This window comes from Platichthys flesus, chromosome 5 (genome assembly GCF_949316205.1).
Source record: "Platichthys flesus chromosome 5, fPlaFle2.1, whole genome shotgun sequence".
Taxonomy (NCBI): domain Eukaryota; kingdom Metazoa; phylum Chordata; class Actinopteri; order Pleuronectiformes; family Pleuronectidae; genus Platichthys; species Platichthys flesus.
This window is the reverse complement of record NC_084949.1, coordinates 4,768,517-4,793,520: the sequence shown is the minus strand read 5'-3', so window position 1 is coordinate 4,793,520 and position 25,004 is coordinate 4,768,517. Positions and strand designations below refer to the sequence as shown.

General features: G+C 40.7%; 2 protein-coding genes across 9 annotated transcripts; both read right to left on the bottom strand.

Annotated features, from left to right (window-relative positions):
• Positions 1-847: 847 nt before the first annotated feature.
• On the bottom strand, positions 848-9,867 carry trim25 (tripartite motif containing 25). 5 transcript variants are annotated; one of them, XM_062387683.1, is made up of 10 exons: positions 9,723-9,867; positions 8,817-9,443; positions 8,260-8,355; positions 6,898-7,131; positions 5,780-5,948; positions 5,482-5,556; positions 5,296-5,382; positions 5,036-5,149; positions 4,023-4,082; positions 848-3,930 (listed from the first exon to the last, which is right to left on the bottom strand). In XM_062387683.1, exons 2-10 carry the CDS (start codon positions 9,423-9,425, stop codon positions 3,404-3,406), a joined length of 1,971 nt encoding a protein of 656 aa, XP_062243667.1. In that variant the 5' UTR covers positions 9,426-9,443; positions 9,723-9,867; the 3' UTR covers positions 848-3,403. The 5 variants fall into 5 exon arrangements, with proteins under 5 accessions (XP_062243667.1, XP_062243666.1, XP_062243670.1 ...); XM_062387682.1 differs by having other exon boundaries at positions 5,296-5,556; XM_062387686.1 differs by lacking the exon at positions 5,036-5,149.
• Positions 9,868-11,535: 1,668 nt separating this feature from the next.
• rasal3 (RAS protein activator like 3) lies at positions 11,536-24,233 on the bottom strand. Of its 4 annotated transcripts, none has more exons than XM_062388461.1 (19): positions 23,328-24,233; positions 21,214-21,335; positions 20,897-20,975; positions 19,553-19,620; positions 19,364-19,443; positions 18,629-18,758; positions 18,435-18,533; positions 17,674-18,348; positions 17,383-17,527; positions 17,114-17,258; positions 16,758-16,994; positions 16,369-16,570; positions 15,379-15,470; positions 15,188-15,289; positions 13,749-13,926; positions 13,461-13,571; positions 13,161-13,351; positions 12,308-12,392; positions 11,536-11,917 (listed from the first exon to the last, which is right to left on the bottom strand). In XM_062388461.1, exons 1-19 carry the CDS (start codon positions 23,923-23,925, stop codon positions 11,807-11,809), a joined length of 3,450 nt encoding a protein of 1,149 aa, XP_062244445.1. In that variant the 5' UTR covers positions 23,926-24,233; the 3' UTR covers positions 11,536-11,806. The 4 variants fall into 4 exon arrangements, with proteins under 4 accessions (XP_062244445.1, XP_062244446.1, XP_062244447.1 ...); XM_062388462.1 differs by having other exon boundaries at positions 13,749-13,917; positions 23,328-24,232; XM_062388463.1 differs by lacking the exons at positions 20,897-20,975; positions 21,214-21,335; positions 23,328-24,233 and adding an exon at positions 20,162-20,680.
• Between the last annotated feature and the right edge of the window lie 771 nt (positions 24,234-25,004).

The following is a 25,004-nucleotide window of genomic DNA, read 5'->3' as shown; positions in this document are numbered from 1 at the left end:
ACGGGATCACTCCACCTCATTTGTACACAGTAGTCAGCAGGTGGACTCGTGACTCTACTGACAAAGGATGTTGAGGTGTGTCTGTCTGTTCAAGAAACACCTCTAGCTGAAAGACCAGTTTATCTGGGCACATAATATTGTTCAATAGGGAACAATAGCTGTGTTAAGTTTAGGGTTAGGTCAAGGTAGACTCTACTCCTATTTCTAAACCAATCAATGAGAGCCAGGTAGAGTTTCTTCATGTTGCTGTGGTTACCTGCCTGCTCTTCATTATAAGGAGTGGAAAAGGGAAGAGGGGCTTTGGAGACTGTGTAGGAGGGGCCTGGACGTTGTATCTGTCATCTAAATCCAGAAGCCTCTGAACGTGGCTTGCATATCTTGAAAACCTTCAAACTTATTGTCTTGAGTATTGTTTACGGCTAGGGAAGTGCAGTGTTGGGAGACTTTGAATAAACGGACAGCCAGCACTCTGTAGCAGCGATGGCTCAGCTACAACTGATTCTCCAATTATGGATTTTGTGTGCCGAGTTGAATCCCACTGAACTTTGAATTAACAGCTCTCTGTGCAGCAGGTTCAGAGTCCTGCAGCTAGACTTTATGCCACAGCTCAATTACTGCAGGTCACTTTTTCTGGTTTACAATGAATGAACACTGCTCCAGTTCTAGATGGTTTTTATTTAAATTACAGGAGGTAGCCACAAAGTACCAGGAGCTCTGATCAGATAGACTTTGACGCACACTGATTCAACTGATCATTTCTGTGAATCGTATATTTATTTTACTGAATATTGATGTCATCTGACTGTAGATAAGAAAGGAGCAAAACATATTTCCTAAAATGCAGGTCTGCTTCTTCAATCACTTTATTACAGAGAAAGACCATGTTAGAGAGAAAAGAACATTTATTAATTTGAAACAAAAATGTTAGTTAAAGTAATTTTTTGCATTTTAAGACTGTCATATAAACCCCCTGTTGGGTTCACTGAATCAAATCACCACAGATATGACTGTGGTTCATGAACCTGACCTTAACATGTGACCCGTTTCACAGACAGTGAGCACAGGGAAATTAAACATACAATGATTACAGATAGGCTGATTCAGTGTCCACTCAAACTATATGCTGTCTAAAGTTAAGTCCAATACACTGGGACATATGTTGCAAACAAACAAACATAAGACCCTTGATTCCCCTGATCCCTGACACCCATGCAATGCATATTGTTTTAGCTTGGTCCTAAGTGTCAACACAATATGAGGAGTTGAGTCAAGCTGTGGTAAAGCTCTCCATAAGTTGTCAAAGCCATCTGTACCATTGTGAAGAAATGCAACAGCAAACAGTGCAGTGAGGCATGGAGCCTTTAATGTCGGCAGGTGACCCAATAAATAAAGGTCCATACCTGAAGTGCACTGGCACAATGCCTCACAGATCTTTTCAATTGACCAACAGTGAACTGACTGATTCACAACAGTGGCCATCATATCTGAACCTTGGCTCACTTATCAGTTCAATCAGACCATGCAGTCTTCAGCACCTATTTAGTGCAGAGAAGCTAGTACTTGGCCTGAACCATGTTCAAACATCACTGCTCATGTGCTGCTGTCGTGATGTGTATGTAGATGTCTACTGCTGATGCCAATTTTTGGTTTCACACCATTTAGCATCAACAGGACGAACAAGCTTTGATTTCAGCTGATCCGTAGGCACACAGGCCAAACACTTTGGTGCCACAACAGGCAACAAGCCACTAAATGTCACCAGTGTTATAGGAGCCTGACACATCAGTGAAGGCTCCATCTTGACTGACAGCCCCGATCAGCAAGCGGTTGAGAGATTCTCCATTTCAACCCATCCAGACTAAAACGCCATCCTGGAGTTTGCAGACTGAAACAGGCCAGCAGCGTTTCCAAACTTCTGTTTAGGCTGTTTAAACACTAGTGCAATGTGGAAGCCAGATGTATCCTTAACAGAGTTGAGGTGTTTTCAAACAACAACAACATAGTAGTATGGATGATGATGTGCTTACCACAGAACATTATAGCATTAGATTTCAATGGAGAAAACCACATCCAAAGTTTAAATCTAAACAAGGACCCTTGCTGATTCTCTCTCTCTCTGAAGGGAACCTGACATTAAAACATTTGAAGACCACAGATGAGACAGACACTGCCAGAATGTAAAAACCAGAGTCTATGTGACTTCTGGTCTCGCCAACCAAACAAGTCAGAGAGTTGAAGACGTCGTGGGCAGATAGAGCCAGGTGACACAATATATCCACAACACATCTTAACTTTAACTAAATGGCTACGATGAAAAAAAAAAATTATATGAAAATCCACCACCTCAATATGCTGTCTGTAGATGGCTTGGGTATATCTGATTGCATCACAGAAACAGATTTTTCTATCCAGTCACATGGCAGACCTATAGAAGACATGCTCAACAATATAGTTTAACACTCATGATGTTCTGCTTTCAGTTGAATACATGGAATACATGAGTGCTCTTTTAGAGCAAGCTGTGACACTCCAAGTTCTGTACACATTTATAAGGATTTGTACTGACAAGTTGTGGTCTTTATCTTTTCAGTCCAAAAATGTCATTTTCAATAACTGAATTCTTACGGTCGCTAGAAATGAATCAATATCGACTGATAGGAAAAAAAGTTAGGGTCACAAAATCTTTTGCTGCATGACCCAGACCTTTAACTTAAACTGCCTCAGTCCAAAACTATCAATCCTTTCACCTTCAGACTTAATTTCATAACACTGGACTGACTTGTGTGATGAATTCACTTCTTTATTCATCACCAATCTACAGTGTATAATAATTAGTCTAAAGGGTTAACACAAGCACAAACACGCTGTACAGCAAGTGCACAGGAAGTTGTGTGTGTTCTGTTAAAGTGGTAAGAAACACTTAAGTGCATTAGTCACATTGGACGCAGGACATGCACGTTATACTGATCCAATCTGATGTTTCTTAAACTGAAAAAGAATGGCTCTGCCAGTTTAGAAACACAACTTCAGCGGCTGTAGGGCAAGGTAACAGCTAATGACTAACGCTATGGCATGCTATTGATTCCACACATCCATTTCAGTTGTGACACTCCCAAGTTCTATAAACTTCTGGAGTAACCACAACCATATATTCCTGTATTTACTTTGTTGAGTGCAGAGCTAACCACAGTGTGTAGTGAGTGGTATGAGTGAGGCTAATCATCCTGTAACCTCACAATCAGCTTGTTGAAGCTGTTCGGCCTCTTACATTTGTTAATTGTCAATTTTCTTTAACATACATTTAGAGACAAATTGTTTACCGTAACTATTGTGATATTAGTTTCAGTAATGACATCAAGAGGCTGATTGTGTGTGTGTAATTATGACAATATGCTCCACATCCTTACACCTTGCACAAAGTAATGGAGGAACCACTGGAAAACATCCAGAAAGCTGGATACACTGCTTGTGCAAAAGGAAACTCAAACGTGTGGAAGGGATATGCCCTGTCTGCCACGTTGTAGAATGTAGCCTTGCACCCCTCATAATCTAACAGCACACCTACGCGCTTTGGATTGGGATTGCACAGCACGGTTTCATGGCTGTTATGCCAAGCGGACAGCTTGACGTTAAACCATTCGACACACCAGGACTGGGCGTTGCGGCCCAGGCGACTGGTGGAACCTTTACGGTCAATGCTGCTGTAAGCCAAACCAATGCCGATAAAGTTGTTGCAGCTCAGTCGGACTTCCCAGTAGTGGCGCCCGCTCGAGAAACCCTTGGAAGTGAGTACTTGGGAGCAGACGACGAAACGTTGAGGGCAGTTGGGGTAGTTTGCTTGCTCATCTGTCACAGAAGCCTTAGTACACTCCTCAGTCACCAGGATGCGTTTGTGGGCAGTCTTACGGTCCAGCATGAGTGCTGAAGCATCTAAAAAAAAAAAAAAGAAAGAACATTCAATCAACAAATAAGGTTGCTGCTGTCATATGACAGAAACATACTCACTACATTCATAAACTTACATTTCAGAAGGTCACTTCTTTTTTCTGCACTTGCAAGGTTTGCAGGAATGTCTGAAGGTTCTACATTAGAGGAAGACAAAAATGTATTTGTTTTAGAATAATCACCTTGCAGTTACAACGTTACAATCAAAGATACAACATTTCCATTTGAACATGCATCTACTTTGCTACAGATACATCTGGCGTCCAAATTACTGCAGGATTTTAGAGTCGCTAAAACGGAGAAGTTGGAAAACTCTGCGGCTGCATTTTACTCTGGACGAGCAGAAACTGAGATGTTTGGAAACTATGACAGAAAACTTACAACCTTATGCTGATTGGGTATTTTCATCCAATATCTTTTGGGCAAGATACTCAACCCCAAAAGGCCCCTTCTCATAGTGAAAGTGCTGCATGTAGATGCACTGTATGAATGTAATACTGTACTGAAAAGCCCTTCAAGTGGTCATCAGGGCCAGAAAAGCATGATATAAATACAGACCATTTACCATATTCGTTTTCAGGCCTGTTGGTATGTAACGTAGCAGTATAGATATAGCCTTAGACTACTTTTATATGTGACTGAACCTTTGACCACCAAAATCGAAAATCTGTCTAAGCGAACATGTCTACCAAATTTTGAAGTTGGTGGTTCTAAATGGGCAGAGTTTGCACAAACTTTCCCAACTTAGCTCCACCACTAACTGTCACAGCTTGCATCAGCGGGACGGCACAAACATATGAGGGTATGCAGGTAGAAGTGAGTTAAGCAGACCTCATGCTCTCATCTCTTGAGCTCAAGGCTATATTAGCATTCTGTTTTCACAAGTATAATAAAATATATCTGGTTCTACTGCTTCAATTTTGATCCTTCATCAACTTCCATCATGGTCCAAAGGTCATACGAGCGCAACGGAAGTCGGTGGAGAATATTTTAGGACTAAAACAAAAGAAAGAAAATACAAATACCATCTCCAGATACTACTGTTGAGGTGTAGTGTGATGTGTTTGTATTCAGTGTAGATGGTGTCTACCTGTTTTCTGATTGGGTTGGATAACAGGAGGGCGACCTGGGTCTTTCCCACCAAACTCGGCAAAAGGATTATATCCCACCAGCTTTTCAGTGGGTTGAGGTTTTTTGGTTTGTTCTGAAGCAGACAAAAAAGTTGTCTTCAAAAAGCTTTACAACCTTCGAGGTCATATTTCTTTTCTTTGTGTGAATTAGATTTAAACTAAGTATGTGTACCTAATAATCTAGTTTCTCAGTTTATGAGTCAAAAGAACTTTTTCTTACTTGAAGGCTTCTTCTTTGGTCCTGCTTTAGACTGTGGACCTTGATCTGGACTTGGGCACAAGGGATATCCTGGATTTCCTAGGGGCTCTGAAATAGGAAGACAAAAAGCTAGATGAAAGTGCATTTTGTTCTTGAATCGTGAGTTGTCTTGTGTTATACAACTCTTGACACGCATAAAATATTTGCCGGAAAGATGAGGTTTCCAGAAGGAAGCTTCGCAGGGAATAGATGAAACCCCTGAGGCAGAAGCTGCTGTTGTACCTGAGAACATGGGAGATTATTTTCATTATGATTGTCTTTTACTTTATTTTTATCCACACCACTTCATTTAGCTACCCTGATATCCGTATATCGGAGTATCCCTTTCAGATATATATCAGTGTTCATTTCTGCAACCAAATTGTACACAACTGATTTCAGTATACTTTCTTAATGCATCTTGATATGTTAATCTCCAACCTGTAAAATGCACCTATATATTTACCTGGTTTAGCCAGTGGCAGTCTGGACTCAACAGGCTGTTTAAACAGCTCGGTCAGGTGGTCCTTTAAAGTCACAGCAAAGGTCTCGTTGGCCATCACCTTCTTGGAGTCCAGGTTGATTCGAGGGGTGTAAGGGTCAAAGTTCACAGCTGCAGGCAGGTTAAATGACACCTGTGAGGAGAGGAACACAATTTGGTTTTCTTTGATGGACCCTAGCTTTTCCCCAAAATGGTCAGGATTTAGCTATACTATTATTTAATGTGGAAAATGACCCAGGCCTCGGTTGGAATTCATACAAACAACAATATATGAAACTGACGACAGTTTCTTCAGCTGTTTGACAAGAGCTTGAGATAATGTCTACACAATGGGGTCTGCTTTTTTATTTTACACAAAGAGTGCAGTAGATTCTCCATTCATACGCATTCACAAAACTCTACAGGGCATTGAGGTGAGGGGTGGAGCAGTGAGGGGTGGGGCAGAAAGAAATCACATGCCTCCGGAGAAAGTACTGAGGAACTGCAGAGCCCAATGCATTTCTGAAAGCAGCTTACGCCTCTCCTTCCCCTCCCTTGAGAGCACATCCTTCTGAGGACCATCGGGGCCTGGCACCTCTGGCGGCCAACCCTTGTATTTGTGCATTCCAGCTCTTTTGTCCTGACTGAACCTCATCTGTACAGCCTCCTTTGCATCAAGCTCCTCAGAGCGACTTATTCTAATTAGGTCATACACTGTGTCCCCATGCAGGGACCCTCTGTCATCAGATTTATACCTCATCTGTGCTGGGACTCCGGTCGTCTATAAATATGTGCAGAATACCGCCTGGTGTCGGCACTGATTTCACAAATTGATTTAATTCAGATTCACAAGATATTGATATCTAAGTGGACATTTATTTATTTTCTTTGACCATAAGTTTGGGGAGGGTTCTTCATTTATTTGGTGTTGGCAAACATTTGAGTTTCTGTTTAATACTTAACAGTTAGCTCGGTTTAAAAGACCCCTGAAACCAAATGTTCTCACTTAACCAGGCCTTGATAGATAAATAGTGTCACAATAGCTCCTAGTTATAGTGACTAGACTTAAAATGTAAACTGATTGTTAGTGTGGATCTTCTAACCTGCAAGAAGGCCAGTGTTTGCGACTGACTGAGCTGATTGTTGATATATTCTTTAGCCCCATTCATGTGGTCGATGTTCTCAGCGAACTTCTTCTTCAGAAGGTTCAACTTGGTTCCACAAGTCTCCACCTCTCGATCCACTGCATTCATAGCAGTGCTCTCCTCTTGAGTCAACATGTCATGCATCTCTTGATACTCGGCTACCAAAGCTTTCTTCTTGATGGTGGCTGAGGCCTAGAGGGGACCAAGATAGTATCCATGAACAGATCAGTAAGGAAAAAGTTGAAAGCAGCAGTCAAACAACATAAGGGGAATGCATATTCCATATTTTTTTAATTTAACATGTTAGATACTGAGTTGAATGAGTATGTGTGCAGAGTCATCAAGCTCATGTTTATAGTATGTATATTATTGTAGACGCTTCTGCACTTATAGTTTAAGTATTTACAGGCCTATTTCAAACATCGCAATCATAGGCAAGGTTAGTCAGAAGGTGGTTATTAGCCAAATCTAAAACTACTTGAAGACACATGTTTTTTGTTAATACCACATTCACTGAAACTGTAATACTAAAAATACTTCCATTTGGGAGCAAAGACAGAAGCTTCCAACTTGGTGCCTACCTAGAGTTTGGAGCATTCAAGACTTCAACCCATGCTAACAATCTATTTGTTATTATGAATAGAGATTTTAATTAAAAAAATGTTGACATCTCAAAACCAGTGTGAGTTATTCTGTCTAAAAGAGACATTTGGAATCTTATTCATGCATTTTATGCTCCAGACTTAACATTACATTGCTCTTCTCACTAGCCTCACCAAAAAGACCAATAGACTGATTTAGAATGTTGTTTGCTAGAGTTCTAAATGAAATAAAAGAGGGCAAATTACTCAAATGTCCAGGTTTGTTCACTGGCCTCCAGTTAGCTAGAGGACTGAATCTACAAGTCTTACTCATTTACCAAAAGCTCAGGGCCCAACCGGCGTTCCTAAAATATAAGATGTTTATCTATATATCTTATATATATCTTAATCGCATTAGGAATGTGCTGCCCCCTGCTGGAACAGCTTCCAGTGGATATCAAATGTGCCCAAAGCATAACCTGCTTTAAAAAGTCAGTCAAACACAACTCTATTTTCCAGTGCCTTCACTAAATCACCCAATTACGTACTTAAATTAAACATTATCTGATTTATCATTTGTTCCTTTGTTGTAATGTTTTACAACTTTTAATGTGTTAAAGCTTCTGATCTGTACTGTGTAATGTAACTATGTACCCCTTATGACAATAAGGACACTAAATTCCTACAACATATAACATCATTTACAGTAGAGGGCTAGTAAATTTCAAAACAAACATACCTTCAACATATCCTCCATGTCCCTCATCTTATACATAATGGTCTCATTATGCACAATCTTTGCATTAAGAACGTCCAACTTGTCCTTCAGTTCCGACTACAAACAGAGAAACATTTTATATTAATTTGACACACAAACACAGTTCACCAAGTGTCACTTACACTGAAGGATTATTGGGTTAATCACAAACTTTATAGTGTTAGCGGAGTATCCCTTTCAGAATGTGTTTTTTTTTCTTAAAAAGACCTGGAATGTTAATATTTGATATGAGAAATTTGGGGTTCCTCTGGAAAACAAGTTGAAATGTTTTCCTTAATTGTTGAAACTAAACAAGCTTTACTTTATCAAATCAAATCTGAGTATTTGTGTTGTTGGATAACAGATGAGTGAGAATTATTTAATATTTTAATTAATTCATTTATAAAGTGTTAAGGGCAGATGAAGCATCACTTTGTTAAAATTGTGATTTGTGAATATGGGCTGTACAGATACATTTGATTAAGATGGCTAAGGTGGTCCACTAATCTCCCCAAGGGGAAAGTGAGACACATGCAGACCTCTTTGAGCTTCCTCTGGTCCTCAGGAGAAGTGAAGGTGCAGCCCTTGTGGTCTTGCTGGAGACAGAGGCTGCAGATGGGGCGGACATGCTGGCTGCAGAAGAGATCCATCAGCTTGTGGTGGTCCGGGCACAAGCGCTCCAACAGGTCCCCGACTGGCTCGATCAGCTGGTGGAGACGGAACACCGGGTTCTCCCGGTGAGGACGCAGGTGCTCCTCACAGAAAGAGACCATGCAGGTGAGGCAGGTGTTGGCCGCCTCTGCTTCCATACAGGTGTCACAGCGTATGACAGCATCTTCCCGGGTCTCTTCCTTGGTCTCTTTCTCCTCTGCTGACATGCTCGACGCGCTCCGGACCAGCCTCAGGTTAAAGGCCTCCACCACGGTGCTGAGGACCGTGTTTTTCTTCAGCTCGGGTTTGGTGTGGAAGAGGGTCCGACACTGGGGACATCTGTAGGGCTCCGTCCAGGTGGTGAGCAGGCAGCCCTGGCAGAAGTTGTGTCCGCAGGGGATGGTCACCGGACAGTCAAAGGGGCTGAGGCAGATGCTGCAGGTTAGCTCATCCTCCAGACTCATGAGAGACAAGTCACTCTGCTCCACCGCGGCCATGACGAGAGCTCAGAGCCGCTGCAGGGAGAAACGAAACCTAACTTTAGAGGAGCGTCAAAACGAAAGTAAAGAGGCTCGATTCATTTTCGATGTAAAATGCGATCGGAATACGGCACCTTCCTTCTAACACGGTGCATTTATACATCAAACAAGTTACAACAGAGTTAAATGTGAACAAACATTCAGCGCGAAGTCGAGACTGGCGTTCAATTGGTGATTCACACACTCAAATACACGGAAGTCAGCGAGTAAAAAGCCACATTGTATTTATAATGAATGTCCCACAATGGTCTTTACCTTTAGGTCCCGAATGTGCAGCAAGTCCAAGAGAATACAGTCGATAACAAGCAACCGACGATGCTTCAAGCCCAGCTGCGTTCAGAGAGAAGGTGCAGAGCTCAATGACGCAGTTGCAATATAAAGCCGTCACACTGGGTGTGTGTGTGTGTGAGGGGGGGGGGGGGGGGGATGTTAGCGTTTTATCTTAACTATTATTATATCTCTGTCTGAAATATATTTTTTATATTATGAGTCAAATGTATTCTAATTATGTCAGATATTGTACGTGAAGAAGTGGCAAACCCCTCTTCCTGGTAGGTTGCTTTCTTCCAAAAAGTTGGTTTCTCCAACAAGCATGTCCGCCATGTTAAAGAGATAGCTCACCCAAAAAGGAAAATTTAGTCATTGTCCATTTACCACTATGCCGATGGATTTCTTGGCAGAAAGCTCGTGGCATGGAGGCTTGTCAGTGAGGGGTGCTGTTGCAACAACATGGTCGGTACATATCCGGTCATACAATTTAAGGGAGCTCTCAAAAAACTGTCATTGCTGGACTTTCCCTTTCAAGCTTTGGCTTTTTTAACACACCATACCAGTTAAAACGTTCATAGACATTAAAGACAAATATTTGTGAGAACTTCTGAAACATCTTTGGTACAAATTTTCTTATATTTGATTTGACCAATACTTGATTTGGGGTGTTTGGTTGCTTTATTGAGTTTAAATTAATAAATTAAATTTAGTTTATGTTAGGAATTCAATATTTTAGCTTTGCGACATTCAATAAACTGTATTTTAAACCTGATCGCATTTCTAACTTTTACATATTAAGGCTATTTTCCCTCAGACTCATTCGCCATCATGTAGAGTTTCTGGCAGATATCCCAAGTTCAGAGTGACTTGGTTTTGGGACAGCCAGCGCAGCTGAGGGAGCAGAAAACATAACATTCTCTACTCAAGGCTAGTTTATGAAACAACATCGAGCTATCAGGAGAGGGAGGGTTGTCTGGCAACCGTCAGCGTAGAGTAGGAGTGTTACGGAGACGGCTTCTTGTCACGTCCTGGATTCCTTGACAAGAGGCGGGGGACTACAGCTGTGGACCAATAAGGGAGAACCAAATTGATTTGCGGTGACGCCCCTCAAATCTTTTATAACCAATCACATTAAATTTACTGTTATAATTATATCAAACCCCTTCTGTTCGGGGCCATAATTGACTACCTTTTGCTAACTGATTCAGCCTAGGCTGGCATAATTGTCATTGCGTCTCAATAAATACTTGAATTGGACCAGTCCGGCTCATCTCTTAATTAGGATAAACCAACACGCCTGACATTCAACCAAAAGACTCCGAATTATTGGATCAAACAATCGGCTTGTTGCTCCTTCACTGAGAGCTAATAACTCAACCAAATCAAACAGTTTGCTGTCCTGGCTCCAAAATGGTGGAACGAGCTCCCCAATGTCATCAGGACAGAAGAAAGTCTACACATCTTCCATCGCAAACTGAAAACGCATTTCTTCAAATAATAATAAATTTAAATAAAAAGTAGCACTTTTAGTAGCATTTATATGGCCCTTACTTTAAGCACTTTGTAGTTTGGCTTTCTTGAGGAAATGTGTACTTTCTTGATTGGTGTGTACCCTCAGTGTTGAATGAACATATGAAGTAAGTAAGTCGCTTTGGATAAAAGCGTCAGCTATATGAAATGTTATGTACATTAATGTAAAACCTGGAAAGTTGAGGTTTTATAAAACCTTTGTCTGTGGTGTATTTTCCACCACGATTGTACTTGTATGAATTAGTGCAACAGGCAAAGAGAGAAACACTTCAGGTGGTATTTATTTTATTCATCAGAAAATGTATTAAACTCAAACAGCTGTAGCTTACACACAGTAAAAGCTGAGATGCAGAGAAATTCAGTAGGTATAATTTACTCCTGAGTCAGAGTTTGCCCACTCGCAGCCAATTTTAATATCTTCATAGAATTAACTTACATCTCTTCAGGGAATCAAAATTGAGACTCAACGCAGATGTTTCTAGATGAACTCTATATACTGCAAGTATTTATACAAAACTGCGAAACTAAGCTATTTGGCTTCAGTTGCTGTTGATGTGTGGCTTTTCAGGATGCTGTATGTTGTTTTGGCCACTGTTAGAGGCCTCGCTGAGCTGGTGAAGGTCCCTGAGCAGGCCTGCAAACTGTTCCTCCTGCGAGCACATAGAAAACAGACCTCAATGTGATTTATTCATCTCATGCACACACTATATGAGCAACTGAACTGCTGTGTACTGTCGATGAGTGGGTCTCTGCCACAACATCAGGACAACATAACAGTCTGTAAAACTGGGTTTGAAGCAGTTCTCTACAGGAAGTCACTGATCCTTAGAGCCAAAAGCACGGCCATCTTTAGACTTTGAAACAGACAGAATGGCCTCACCTGAGATTCTTCTCTTCACCTCAAAACTGCAAAAATGTCAGTTTCAAGATGAATTGATAAAATGTGAGTTGGGAGGTGAACTACTCCTTTAACAAAACTGTAGAAGTGAGTATCACTTCAACCCTATTTGTAGATAATTGGTTGTCTCATCTTTTCTTACCAGTACGTTCATTCGCTCAGCTGCTGCAACAGCGACATTCAGCTTCCTTTCGTCTTCCTCTCTTTCTTCCTCAATCACACCCAGCCTGTGACACACAGAAACAAGAAGAAGGGAAGCATTTAGACAAAAACAAGGACACTTCAGTTAAATATGTTCGGGAATTATTTACTGATAATGAGTATTAATAATTTCAACACATCTGGGCCTACTGCTCGGGTGGTGCAATATTTGTATTAATTTGAAAGGGCCAACAACATTTTACAACAGTTTTACAATACTTTACACATACACTAACCTCAACAACCACAATCACCCAGATACTGTATATCAAAGCAGCATACCGTAGGACCATGTTAAGCTATGGACAGTTCACATGGATTACAGGTCTGCTCTTCATCAGAAATCATGGCTAACCTTATTTAGTTTCTGTCATCTGTGCATCAAATAGACTACACACTGAATGCTGTCACAATGAAATATATTTATATATCCCCCCCAGACTCATATAACCTTTGACCACTGCAATCAAATAGATATAGAGATATCATGTTCAAGACGCCATGAATATGCTTTGTTAGGCCACCATGTGAACCATCAGCTGCCGTATCCACTGTGGTATAAAAAAGCTACTGTGCTACAATTAAAACAAAAAACATTCAAAGTAAACTTTTTTTTATGCCTCGCAGCTACACACCTTGCCCATAGGGGGTGCTGCTACCCTCTCAACAACATACTTCCATCGTACTTGATACAATAAAAAATGCAGACAAAATACAAAAATCTAAAATACTTTATACTGAATACATGCTGACAAATGGAGCATGCACATCACAGTTATACTACACAATGTTACCTGAAGGTGGCACTGGCAAGCTGCTCGTCCCGCACCGCCAACTCTTTTTGGAGCTCGTTCAACTCAGCCTGCAGCATTGAATTCTGATCCTGGCTCAGGCTGATGAAGTCTTCCAGGCGCTTTGCCATGTCCAGCTCTCGCTCTGTCACCTGATCTATCCCCAAACGAAGCTCGGACAGCTCTTGAGCGTGCTGGTGTGTCAATCACAAATTGGTATTTTAAGAAACATGCTGATGAAAGAATATACTATAGTTACAACCAGTATAAGGTCAGTTAAAGTGAGTTGCAGGTGTTTCATACCCTGTCGAGTAAGTTGAACTCCTCATTCCCAGCCTTCATCTCACTTGACTCTTTGTTGTGGCTGTTTTTGATCCAGGGAACAGGTGCATGTGTACGTTTGACACTGGCACTCTGACACAAGATGAGAGATCGTCAACATGATTCCGTCTAATAAAACATTCAAAGCTATACTATTTAAAATGTAAATATATCTATCATTGATTTTATATACATTTATCCTCCTAGAAATCCTGAGATTATGATCTGCTTAGAAAAGCAGCCTGGCTCAGAACTCCTCTTTGTACTCACAGTATTAGGTGGAGAGATAAGTGGCTGGTTGGTCTCCAGCTCCTGATCAGGGTCAGATATTGGCAGGGCTTCAGAACTTGTCTGCCTCTTCAAGACATGTTTTGCATGACCGGGACGTCGGTGAGGAGCACTCTGAGTTCTGGCGACCGGCTTCCTCTCTCTCCGATTTCTACCATCCATTTTGAATACAAGAACAAAGGTATTCAGTATTAAATTGTAACCTTTGCATCAAATGGCATTCGGGAAATTTGCTGATCATGTTAGCATGTTAACACCCCAACAGAGCTCGACAGCATGGTTAGGGTTATGGTTCCGATTTTTGACCATAATTTTGTTACTATCCAAGGTAAACTTACCACAAGTTACTTGATGTGAAACAATGTTATATTCTCCTGTAGAAGCCACAAGTCTGTATGATATCAACTCATGTTTTTATCCCAATGTGAAGAAGTATCCACAAGGTGTAAACACTTTGTCTCTGATTGGTTAGGGTTAGGGTTTTTTTCTGTCTCTCCAAATGTTTTTTTGCTGTGACTCAAACGATTTTTCTCGTAGCTAGTCAATCTGGTTCACGGCCTTAAACTCAATTTTTTCCCCCTGAAACGTCAACAGAGAAATTGAATGGGAAATTTAATTTTGGAACCAGGGCTTCTAAAATTGTCCAGTCAATATATATATCTGTATGTTGCACATTGTATGAGTACATTTTGAACTGAGGAAAGGATTCCTTCCAATCAGGGGTATCTACTAATAATGCGACAGAGGCATTTTGTCAAAGAGATTTAAACATAGCTGAAAATATACTTCTTTAGCATATGACGCAATAGTACTTGTACAGCATGTGCGCTTTAGTTTGACTGTATTTGGAATGTACTAATTCAGGAATAGTTCTGGATTTTTTGGTTTGTTCTTCTAACAATACCAGTTTGTTTTGTAAACTAGAACCCAGTTCCAGGTGAAATACAAGCTTAATTTGACTCTTATTCATAGTTCATTATTTCATTCTCAATACCAAAGACAATAAAGAGAACAGGATGAAATTGCTGTTGAAGTGGTGAGTGTGCTTTATAAGGCTTCACTTATAATTTACATATTTAAACAGATTAACTTATAATTACTTTTATTAAACATATCCTTGTGCTTGCCTGTCCTGAGAGGCCTTATTTCTCAGTCAAACCTCTCTGCATTGTCATGACCTCAAGGTAGTGACAGAAAGAATACAACAACTTACATATGTCACTGTACAGGATGAAGAATTCAGAATACAAACATCCAGAATAAGCATCATACCTAACATCATGGTAGCCACATGGTGACTATTAGAAAAGAACTGCATGACTGGATATATCCTTGGTACACATATTGTGGGTCAGCCCAAAAAAACCATCTTGGCTACTGACATCCAAAAAAGCACAAATACATTGTCAGGGGTACAATACCCTTCTCGTAGGCCTTTGGAGTCCACAGGAAGCTGCTGGAGGGATGGCTGGTGAGGGCTGTACTTGTCCAAGTCTTTAGGGGGAACATACACCGGCTTTCCGCTGAAAGAAAAAGCAATCTCCAGTAAATGTTTCAACACTATGTTCAAGTTGGTAATTACTCACACCTTATGTTAACCCTTTTAACATACCTATTGACTATGATCCGATGTGCTTCAGGTCCGACTGACTCTGTTATCTGGTTAAGAATCGTTGGCAGAGGGTGCAGCTTGTCGATTGTGTCCTGAGGAGGAAATAAGGTTAGACCGCATTCCAAGAAAGTAATTTAACATGTCAGCAGCATCGTGATACTTTGTAATGATAAGAAAATTATTATTATCGAAAGCTGAACATTCAAACGTCAATCAGATTTTCACAAAATGTGCCAGACTGCAATTGAAGCTAGTCTGGCGGGTTGAAAATAGAATAAAATTTGCTTGACAATTAAGTCTTTATTTCAAAATATGTAGATAGGGGATATGGGTGATGGGGAACATAGCAAAGAACCTAGATGAAACTGGATACCGGCATTTTCTATGGCCTTTGAAGGGCACTTCTTTTAATTCTGTGTGGTCTACCATTCCAGATGAATGATGATATGCTACTCTACAATGAATTAAAGAGTGTTTTTATATCAGGATTGGTATGTTATGAAAAAATTTAATACATTTTCGATAACATGATCATTTCAGCGGCTATAGACAGCGGGAGGTTCATTTACCTAGACTTTTTTTTTTTACACTTTTTAATGAGTCTTAGACATACAAAACAACATTGTCTTTATAGCTTTATTTTTTGTGTAACACACAAGTCTATAATAATCTAAAATGTATTAATCTGAATGTTGGGCCTTAAAAAGTCTTATGTGCTGTATATTAATTTAAATCCTTTAGGTAGGTCTTGAATATATTAATGTTAAATTCTGTACTTCTGTAGCACTGTAAAATTAGTTTGTATTTCAAAGCCATTTTCATGGGTCTTACATTTCTCTCTCAAATTTAACTTGTTAAAACCAGCAGAAACCCTGTATAAACTTTGACCAAGCAGTTTGCTGTTACACAAGCTTCAACATCAGGTACAAACAGATGATAAATACTGTGGGCTTGACAGACCAAAGGGAGCCCATTGGTTCTCCATCCTACCTGGCCCCTCTGATAGATGATGTCTACTAGCAGGCCATGAAGCACGGCCAGGCGCAGAGGCAGATCCACATAGCCGTCAAAAGAGGTCATTGGGATTTCGTTGAGCTGACTGGACACTGTTTGTAGAAAACTCCTCATTCCATTCCAGTGTTGCTGCAAAAACTCATTCATAAAAAGCATGTACTCTTCCTTATCACCAAACCTGGAACAGAATGAAAGATTTAATTTAATTAAAATCTACTTAAGTAGGTTAAGTATGATTATCAGTTGTCAGTTTAAACGTTATTGTTATCTTTCTCGTTACCAGAAAATATATTTTTCATCTTGTCGAAAGATGTTTTTGCTCTTATAATTTATTAGACTTCCAGTCCAGATAAGACGATACTCACAAGGTGAAGTTTGCCAAATTCTGGATGACTTTGGCAGTTAAGGTGAGGGTACGTAGGGTGTTTGTCTCGGGATAAGGCTGCGTCAGACCAAAAAGAGAGGGACTGAGGATAGCTGGGCATAAGAAGCGAAGGAAGAGGGAAGCAGAGATAAGACGCTGGCCGATCTCTGGTCTGCCTTGGTCTTCGCACAGCTCCACCCAGCTGGAGAAGATCTTGTGTAACTCTTCAGGAAAGGTTCTGAGGGCAGGAAACATGCCAAACATCAGCCCACAGAATTCTACTCAAACATTACTGCTGGCCTTACAATTGTATCATTTGTTTTTCTCTGACTTTTCTGTGATGAGTTCTGATCTTACCCATGGATCTCAATAATCTTCATCACCACCTCCTCACAGGCCTCGTTCAAGTGTTTCTGGTTGTTTAACAGTTCAGAGGCGGGGCATTTACGAGGATCGACTTCAAAATTCTCCACCGAGTCATAAAGACGGGTGATAAAGTCTCCTTTAGTGAAAAAGAAAATTGAGAAAGAGAGAGAGACCAGGAACAGTTGTGTACCGTCAATTTCAGCTCTGTCAGACTGGTTATTATAAAGCATTTATAAAAAATAATCTTCAATGGAAACTACCTAGTGTATCAATGAGGTACTTCTGGCCAACAAGCTTCATATATTCATCAATTGCTTTAGTGGCCAGTGTGTTCTCTCTGAAGATCAGTGCCTCCCTCTCTTGAAGACGCTCCACCTCTGCACCACCCAAGTCAATGAGGAACTCCTGAAACATGCATTCAATTAAAATACAAGTTATTATTCCTTATTATTATGATTATTGCTTTCTGTGGGGTTATTTGAGATTGTATTTTAGTCATATTTCCCCACTGTGAGATTTCAAAATTTGGATTTCTTTAGCTCATTATTTACCTTAGCTTTGCCAATACTCTGCAGTACATGGACCAGAGCTCCTGCCAGCTCTTCCTTCTCCTTAACATTCAGAAGCGGCTCCAGACTTCTGCACATTTCCACATAATCCACCGTCACATACTCTGCAAACTCTTTGTATTTCTCCATGGGCAAGACTTTCAAATTTTGGAAACGGGCTTTAATACGTATCGACGCCTGTGGTCCCAGGAGCTCTTTGGACCCTGCTGTGCCTGCCGCCTTGTATGGAGTGATCGGATACCATTTCTCCTGATAGGTCCGCCCTCGGATATCAGATAAAGGTATAGCCACACTGCCCAGTGGGTGCAGACTGGACTCCTCTCTGGAGTGACGCTTTTTCTTGGGGTCCTCCTCGCGGAAGAGATGCAAGTTGATTTGGGAGACGCAGGGCAGGTTGTCGAGCTCAAAAAATTCACCCCAGAATAGTTGACACCCTCCAACCACACCTCCACTGGCCCCCAGGCCTCCTGAGGACCCAGAGGAGCTGTCCACTGCCAGGCTGGAGCGGTCCAATGGCTTGCCAACAGCTCGACTGCTGGTGCGGGCGAACAAGGTCCCATCTAGGTGTACTTCACAGTAATAACGCCTTTTGGGTGGCAGATCCTTGGCTTCATTTATCCACAGACACAGGGAGTTCTCTGTTCGCTCAATGTTATCCTGGAAAAATGTATGAACTTAGATGTTTTATTAGAATTTAGATTTTCTATGGCAAATTCTAACAGCAGATGTTTAGTAATTCATACCTTATTGGGCTGAGCAGCCCGTCTCAGGTCCTCAATCCAACGGTCACGTTCGGCAGCTGAGGAGCAGCCGAAACAGTGGGTGCTCTCAGAGTTTATCACCTGTAAGTTCATTGAAACCAGTAAAGTGTTTCTTTTTCTGACACAGGCACCATATGATTCTTCTTCAGAAACCTGAAGGAACTAACACGGTTTACCTCAAAGCAGTACTTCTCCCCCAAAATGGAGCTGTGGACGGGCCTGATGACAGTGCTGGTGTCTGCACTCAGATCTAGACTCCCAACTGCATTGACTGGAATTGACACAGACTCCCGGGAACTATAATGTCTTAAATAAGAAAAAAAAAATGTAGCCATAGTAAAAATGATACAATTTTAGTAGTCAAAATATTATGCTGGTGACTGCTGGTATCATGAAAGGTTACATGAGGACATGAGATAAATATATACTGATAGACAAGAATATCTGTAATTAAAATAGATGCCTTGTAGACATTACAATTATTTCCATGATTTTATGTGGTGATACCCCTGGCTTTTCATCATGCCCCACATTCAGAGACTATTCATTGACCCAAAACATTTAGTTACAATCACTTATATAACAATGATTTAAAAAAAAAATTGAATCCTTCAATTTTTTTAATTATCCAATACTAAGATGTAAGACAAAATTCAGCTCTCAGAAAACTCAAGATATTTAACGTGCTAAAGTAGGCTAATGAACATGTTAATGCTGTGATTGTGAGCATGCTGATATTAGCATTTAGCTCAGCCCCACAGAGATGCCGGTGTGGCAGTAGACTCTTAATTTACTCATTGACTCTAATTGGCCCCCCAATTGATTTCAAATCCAATATTGTGGAGTACACAGAAAGTATCAGTACTTGTGGACTGCACTGTGTTTTGCTTCACAGTAACAGTGAAGTGTACCTGCTTCCTTTGTTTAGCCCCGACGGTTGGGTGTTGCTATTCCTCTTGGCCTTGTTCTCCAGACGTCTCTTGATCAGTGCCTGAGGGTGAAGAACGCAAGCATGGTGTTTGAGGCTCATTATACATTATATCAATAAGAAAAGCGAAGCTAGCAGAAAGATTGCTATCTGTTATGTCTAAAATACTCACCCTCACACCACCATCTTGGTTCTTTGGTCGCGGGCCACCTGACAGGCCAGCATGTTCAGGACTGCATTCTAAGAGTCAGGCCAAAACAAAGCCATTGATATTAATAATGAACTAAGCTTATTTTTATTTTTATACCCATGGTTTGTCGACAACATTTTGTCTTTTTATAAAATGTTTCAGTCATTTGGTTGATTGAAGCCCCTGTCTTCAAACCCTTTGCCCAAACTTCTGAATGCTTCAGCTCCACTGGCAATACTCATGTCTGTGCGTCAACAGATGAAAGATTAAACCCTCAGAACATTAGCAAAGATTATTATATTAGCAAATACAAAGAGATGAGCCCATACAGGATGTGGTTTTCAGCCAGGGCTGCAACAATTTGATTAAAGTCTGCTATTGCACTGTGCACACTTGGCTTGCATACATTCTTATATGTGAAAAGCTATTTAGAACTATGCAGATAACAAAATTAGAAACAAATCATATTCTGCCAGAATTCTGCCTCATTTGTAGTTTCAGAATTGCTACTTTTAATCCTTCAGTTACTAGGAAAAAAGCATCTTTAAAGTCACAAGTTTACAACACAATTCATAAAACGTAACGTCTTACCCAGTGCCCCACCACAGACAAACCAGCGTCTGAATCCCATCATTTAGTCTGCAGGTGTCACACAGTCTCGTTACTTGGATCTCGGACTATGCAACATTTCCCTCATCTCTTCACTAAACTCTGTTGATGGTGACAGCGAGCACCTGCCAAGCAACCAAAATGTTGTACGAGAGCAGTCACTTCCAGGGCGCAGCCTCTGAATCGAAGCAGACACTGACTGTGCCCTCTCTCTCTCTCTCTTTACGAGCACTCATTGGACTGGTAGAACACACAGGCGCGATGCTATCTTCCCCAAAAACGTAGCGGAAGCAATTTGAAAGTCTCACGCATAAACATTCAGCTATTTCCTCTGTGACTGTCGGCAGAGCCGTTAGTGTGGACATGATGTCAGAAGCTGTGATGGCGGTCATGTTTTTACAGTTTTCTGATGGTTTTACTCAGGGTTCACTGCATTTTATATAATGCACATAGTTGTTCTATATTTTGCTTAATTTATATACATGGGGGGTGGGTGACTGGTATTATCGGGACGAAAAGCAAGTCCTCATAACGTAAATCATTACGTTTTAAGGTGAAGTCATGTTAAGGTTAATGTTGGGTTTAGGTGTAGGTTTGGGTTAGACAACTACTCTTCAGTTCACTTAGGTCAGGATGAGGGTGAGCGCTAGTTTCTACAGTGACTTCCTCTGTGTGTGTGTGTGTGTGTGTGTGTATGTTTGTGTGTGATGTATGAACCTGTGTCGATATCTGCAAGGTTCCGCATGCTGATGTTGGACAGGCAGCTGCTGACCCGGTTTCGAGTCCACATCGTGGGCTGTAAAAAACACACAGACACACAATTCTTTGTGGTCTTTTCAGTTGGAAGTGTTGTCTTGAGTTTACATCTTTCCATCATACCTCCAGGTGTAACAGACTAAGTTAAGTTAGTTAGGAGTTAGTTCAACTTCAACTTTATACATTTAGCACTTTAAACACAACATTGTGGATCCACAACACACATGCACTAGTTGTGTGTGTGTGTGTGTGTGTGTGTGTGTGAGTTTTGTTTGTACCTCCTCCTCTGGGGATATGAGAATTTGTCCATCTTCAAGGTTACAGTTGCTGATGTCCCATATGGGGACCTCTTGAGGTGGGGCCCATTGTAGTCGTGGCAGTTCAGTAGTCCCTCCCACATCTGCCACACAAGAGCACAAGTGCACACTCATTCTCAAATGTTATACTATTCTATACTAATGCACAGCTTAAAACGACACACAACCTGCTGTAATTGCTTTTTTCATAAAATGTAAATGCAAATTAAACATATTGTACAAAATAGATGAACAGAATGGTTTCTCTTCCTCTGTAGAACCAACTGTATCCTTAATATCCTATTTAATATATGGACATTGCAGAAGCATAATTGGAGCCACATGCTTGCTCTTGTTTGATTCTTTTATTTTTGGTAATTATGGCACGTTATCTCCCACAGCACTTGGTCACTCCCACTTGCTGACCCGCTGGGGCTTCAGATGATATCGCTCTCCTGACACACCAGGATGAGCTGCACACATCCTGTGGTTTCTCTGTAGTTTTTGTCTAGACGTATTTTCATGTTGCTACAGATTTTACTTTCTTAACTGGCATTTTATGTTATATATATATTAAAAAAAAGTATAGATTAGCTCAGTAGTAAGTGTGAAGAGAAGTATATATAATAGATAATAATTCAGCCATATTTGTTTGCAACGAAAATGCTAAATCCCTGATGTTCTGTGGGCAACCATGTCTGCCTCGCTCACTCTTTTATAGCGAGATGTTTGTTGTTCATTCAGCTAGTTAGTGTTGTTTTTCTGTTTCTGTTGTTCAGGCAGTCTGCCATAGTATCAGCTGACACTCAAGTATGTCACAAACATTAATTGTGGACATGATCTTTGGTAGGTGTGCTGCTCTGAAGCTGGTCAGACGTTTGCTGGGGTTTCTAATGTCACTAGATAAGAGGTCATTCAGCCTCTGTATCTGCCGACTGAGGAATCTATTTGAACTGGTAGACAACAAGGATGTAAATACTGAAAGGCTAGTATAATTGAATGAATGTCTTTTTTTATTTATAAATGGAAGAACTCATTTTAAACAATCATGTTGGTATAAAGAGCCCTAGGCCTTGGTGCTCCTAAAGTGCAATATAGGTTTAAGAATAAACAATACTTATTACTAATACGGCTTCCTGCTCTGCAGAGCAGTTTCCTGTAGCAGTGTTTTGTACATTTTAAGGTAAGTGTGGGGAAAGGCATGTTTTCCTCACTTATAGCACAAATTTTTTTTGGAAGGTGATTTTGGTCTTTGTTATTTTCACAATGAATACTTGACAGTAATGGATAAAACACACAAATAATGTGACAAAACTAAGCAGATTAATGTATTTCGATTTTGTTTTGCTCATTATTGTTCCATTAAATGTCAGGGGAAAGGGGTAAAAGGAATCACATACACAAGTCTATAATTCTAAGTAGTTCCTTGATGCTACAACTGATCCAGATTCTTTTGTGGGAACTTCAAACTCAGATTTGTTCTCAGGTGTGATCACACTGTCTCTTCAACACGATGAACCGCCAAAACTAAAAAATCTGCAGAAGAAGTTTTTAAGATGCCATTTGAAAAGTTTTCTAGCTTAATTTACTGAAAGGGTAACTAAATGATTTGATTTAAAGAAAATGTATGTAACTTTCAAAGTTTATTCCACTCATTACAGAATTCAACCCAGAGATATATTTTAACAGATAATGTTCCTTTTTGCTCTTTTATTTTCGCTACCTTTTCAGACTGTTTGTTCTTGTTCAATGTCTTGAGTTCTTCAGCTTCTCTTTTAATCACTTTGTTCATCTACTAACACATTCCTCACACGTACCTCACCTACTCGACTGAATCACTGATCCTACGTACAAACCACATAGAACCACCATTTTGATAAATGAAAACAAAATGTTGCCTTGTGCATCCTAAAAATTGGTATACAAATATCAAATTGATTTATAATGTAAAAATGTGTCATTACTAGTAAGAAAATAAGTCCCATATTCCCAACTCCACTGCTTAACTCAAACATGAAATTGATTGACTGTTGACATACTTTTTAAATAGGTGGAGTATGTATTATAATTTGAGTATGTAATATGTATTTCATTACCTTGTAGTAATGTTTGGGTGCTGCTCCGACTTTGCAGCTTGGGCCTCTTGAGCTTCTGGGAAACACTCCTCAGGTACTTTTTAAAGAGCGCCCCTCCACCTCCCCTCTGTGAAGGGTCTGTAGAGGAGACCGCCGGGGCCTCTGCAGTAGCTGAGCATGAAGCTGCGTCGGTTGAGCCACCCGCGCTGGAGGAAAGGGCCGTAAACAGGGACCCCGGAGGCTCAGACTGGGCCCTTCTGAAGGGGTTCTTTCTGGTTCCACTGGCACCTTTATCCTGCTTGGCTCCCTCTCCACCTTTCCCACAAGGTTCCTCGCTCAGGGCCTTGCGCCAGTTCTGCATCTTGGTCCATTTGTTCGAGGAGGCCTTCTGGATCTTGTCGATTGTGGATGAAGAAGAGGCTGCTCCTCCTTCTCCTCGATCTTTCACATCATCGAGTGCCCCTTTGCCAGTTTGCCAACTGTATGTATCGATGGTGTCGGTGGTGTCAGATATTTGTCCTGCTGGAGGCTCCACAGGAGATTCCGTCTCCTTCTCTGGTGATCCATGCTCCTTTGGTTGTTGAGCTGCAGGCTCTAAATCTTTCTCCTCAGTGCCCATATCAGATTTTAAAGGTGTGTGACTCAAATGTTCTCTTCTCTTAAAGATGCATCAAGCAAAACTCAAATACCTTTTCGGGAGAAGTGTTTCTGATTCACCACTAACTTGGAGACTGCTGTCTGTGTTAATGATGACAAAGTTTACCGTGCCTGCACAGCTCAGTCCCTCTATTTCTCTCGTTTCCTGTCTTGCAGAACGCTATCCGGCAGCAACACACGACTGTCGTCTTTCAGTGGTTGCTTTGCTGCAGTAAACAAATCCTCTTACCCACGAGCTGTTTGCTTCCTCATAAAATGACAGAGAAGTTCATCCCTTTACAGAAATCTGTTCTTCTCTGGTCTTTGTGCTTTCATTTGATACTTCCTTTCTTTCTCACTTCCTGTTCTGATATATAGTCATCATTCCTCCACCTTCACCTCAGAGGACACCTGTTATCATAGCAGTTATTATCTGTTGCATTATGAGTTTGAGAAGCCTTATTTCTTTTATCAAGATACTGATTGACTAACAGAATTTCATGAATCAATTATTAAAATGCAGTATTGTGTTAAATTATGGGAGATCATCTTTGGATAACATCTGTTTTTGTATTATCTATTATTAATATTGCATAGCATAAGACCATGATGAATAAAGCAGTCTGACGGTATCCATGTGTTATCAGCTACCTGTGCGAGTATCTTGCATAAGTGATACTTGGCAAGATACTGTCCCCTAAGTGGCCCCTCATGAAAGTTGAGTGTACTAAAAATGTAAGTCGCTTTGGACAAAAGCATCAGCTAATGACATGTAATGTAATGTAAAGTATGGACTGTTGACTGTTAATATCAGTTTCCTGTCACAGGGAGGTTGCACTTCCTGCTGAGATCATTTTTTCAGACTCTGAAAACCACATCCTGTGCTCATGCTGCTCTCTACTCATCTGCAGAAGATTGCTGCGTCGAAGTGGGGCGAGATGTACTCACTAGTGTTAGTAGGTGCCTGATGTTAAAATATAAGGGGACGGTTGGTTACTGATTCCACTGTAGCACTGTAGAAACATTCAAGTGCATGAACAGGACTGTTAATATATTGCATTG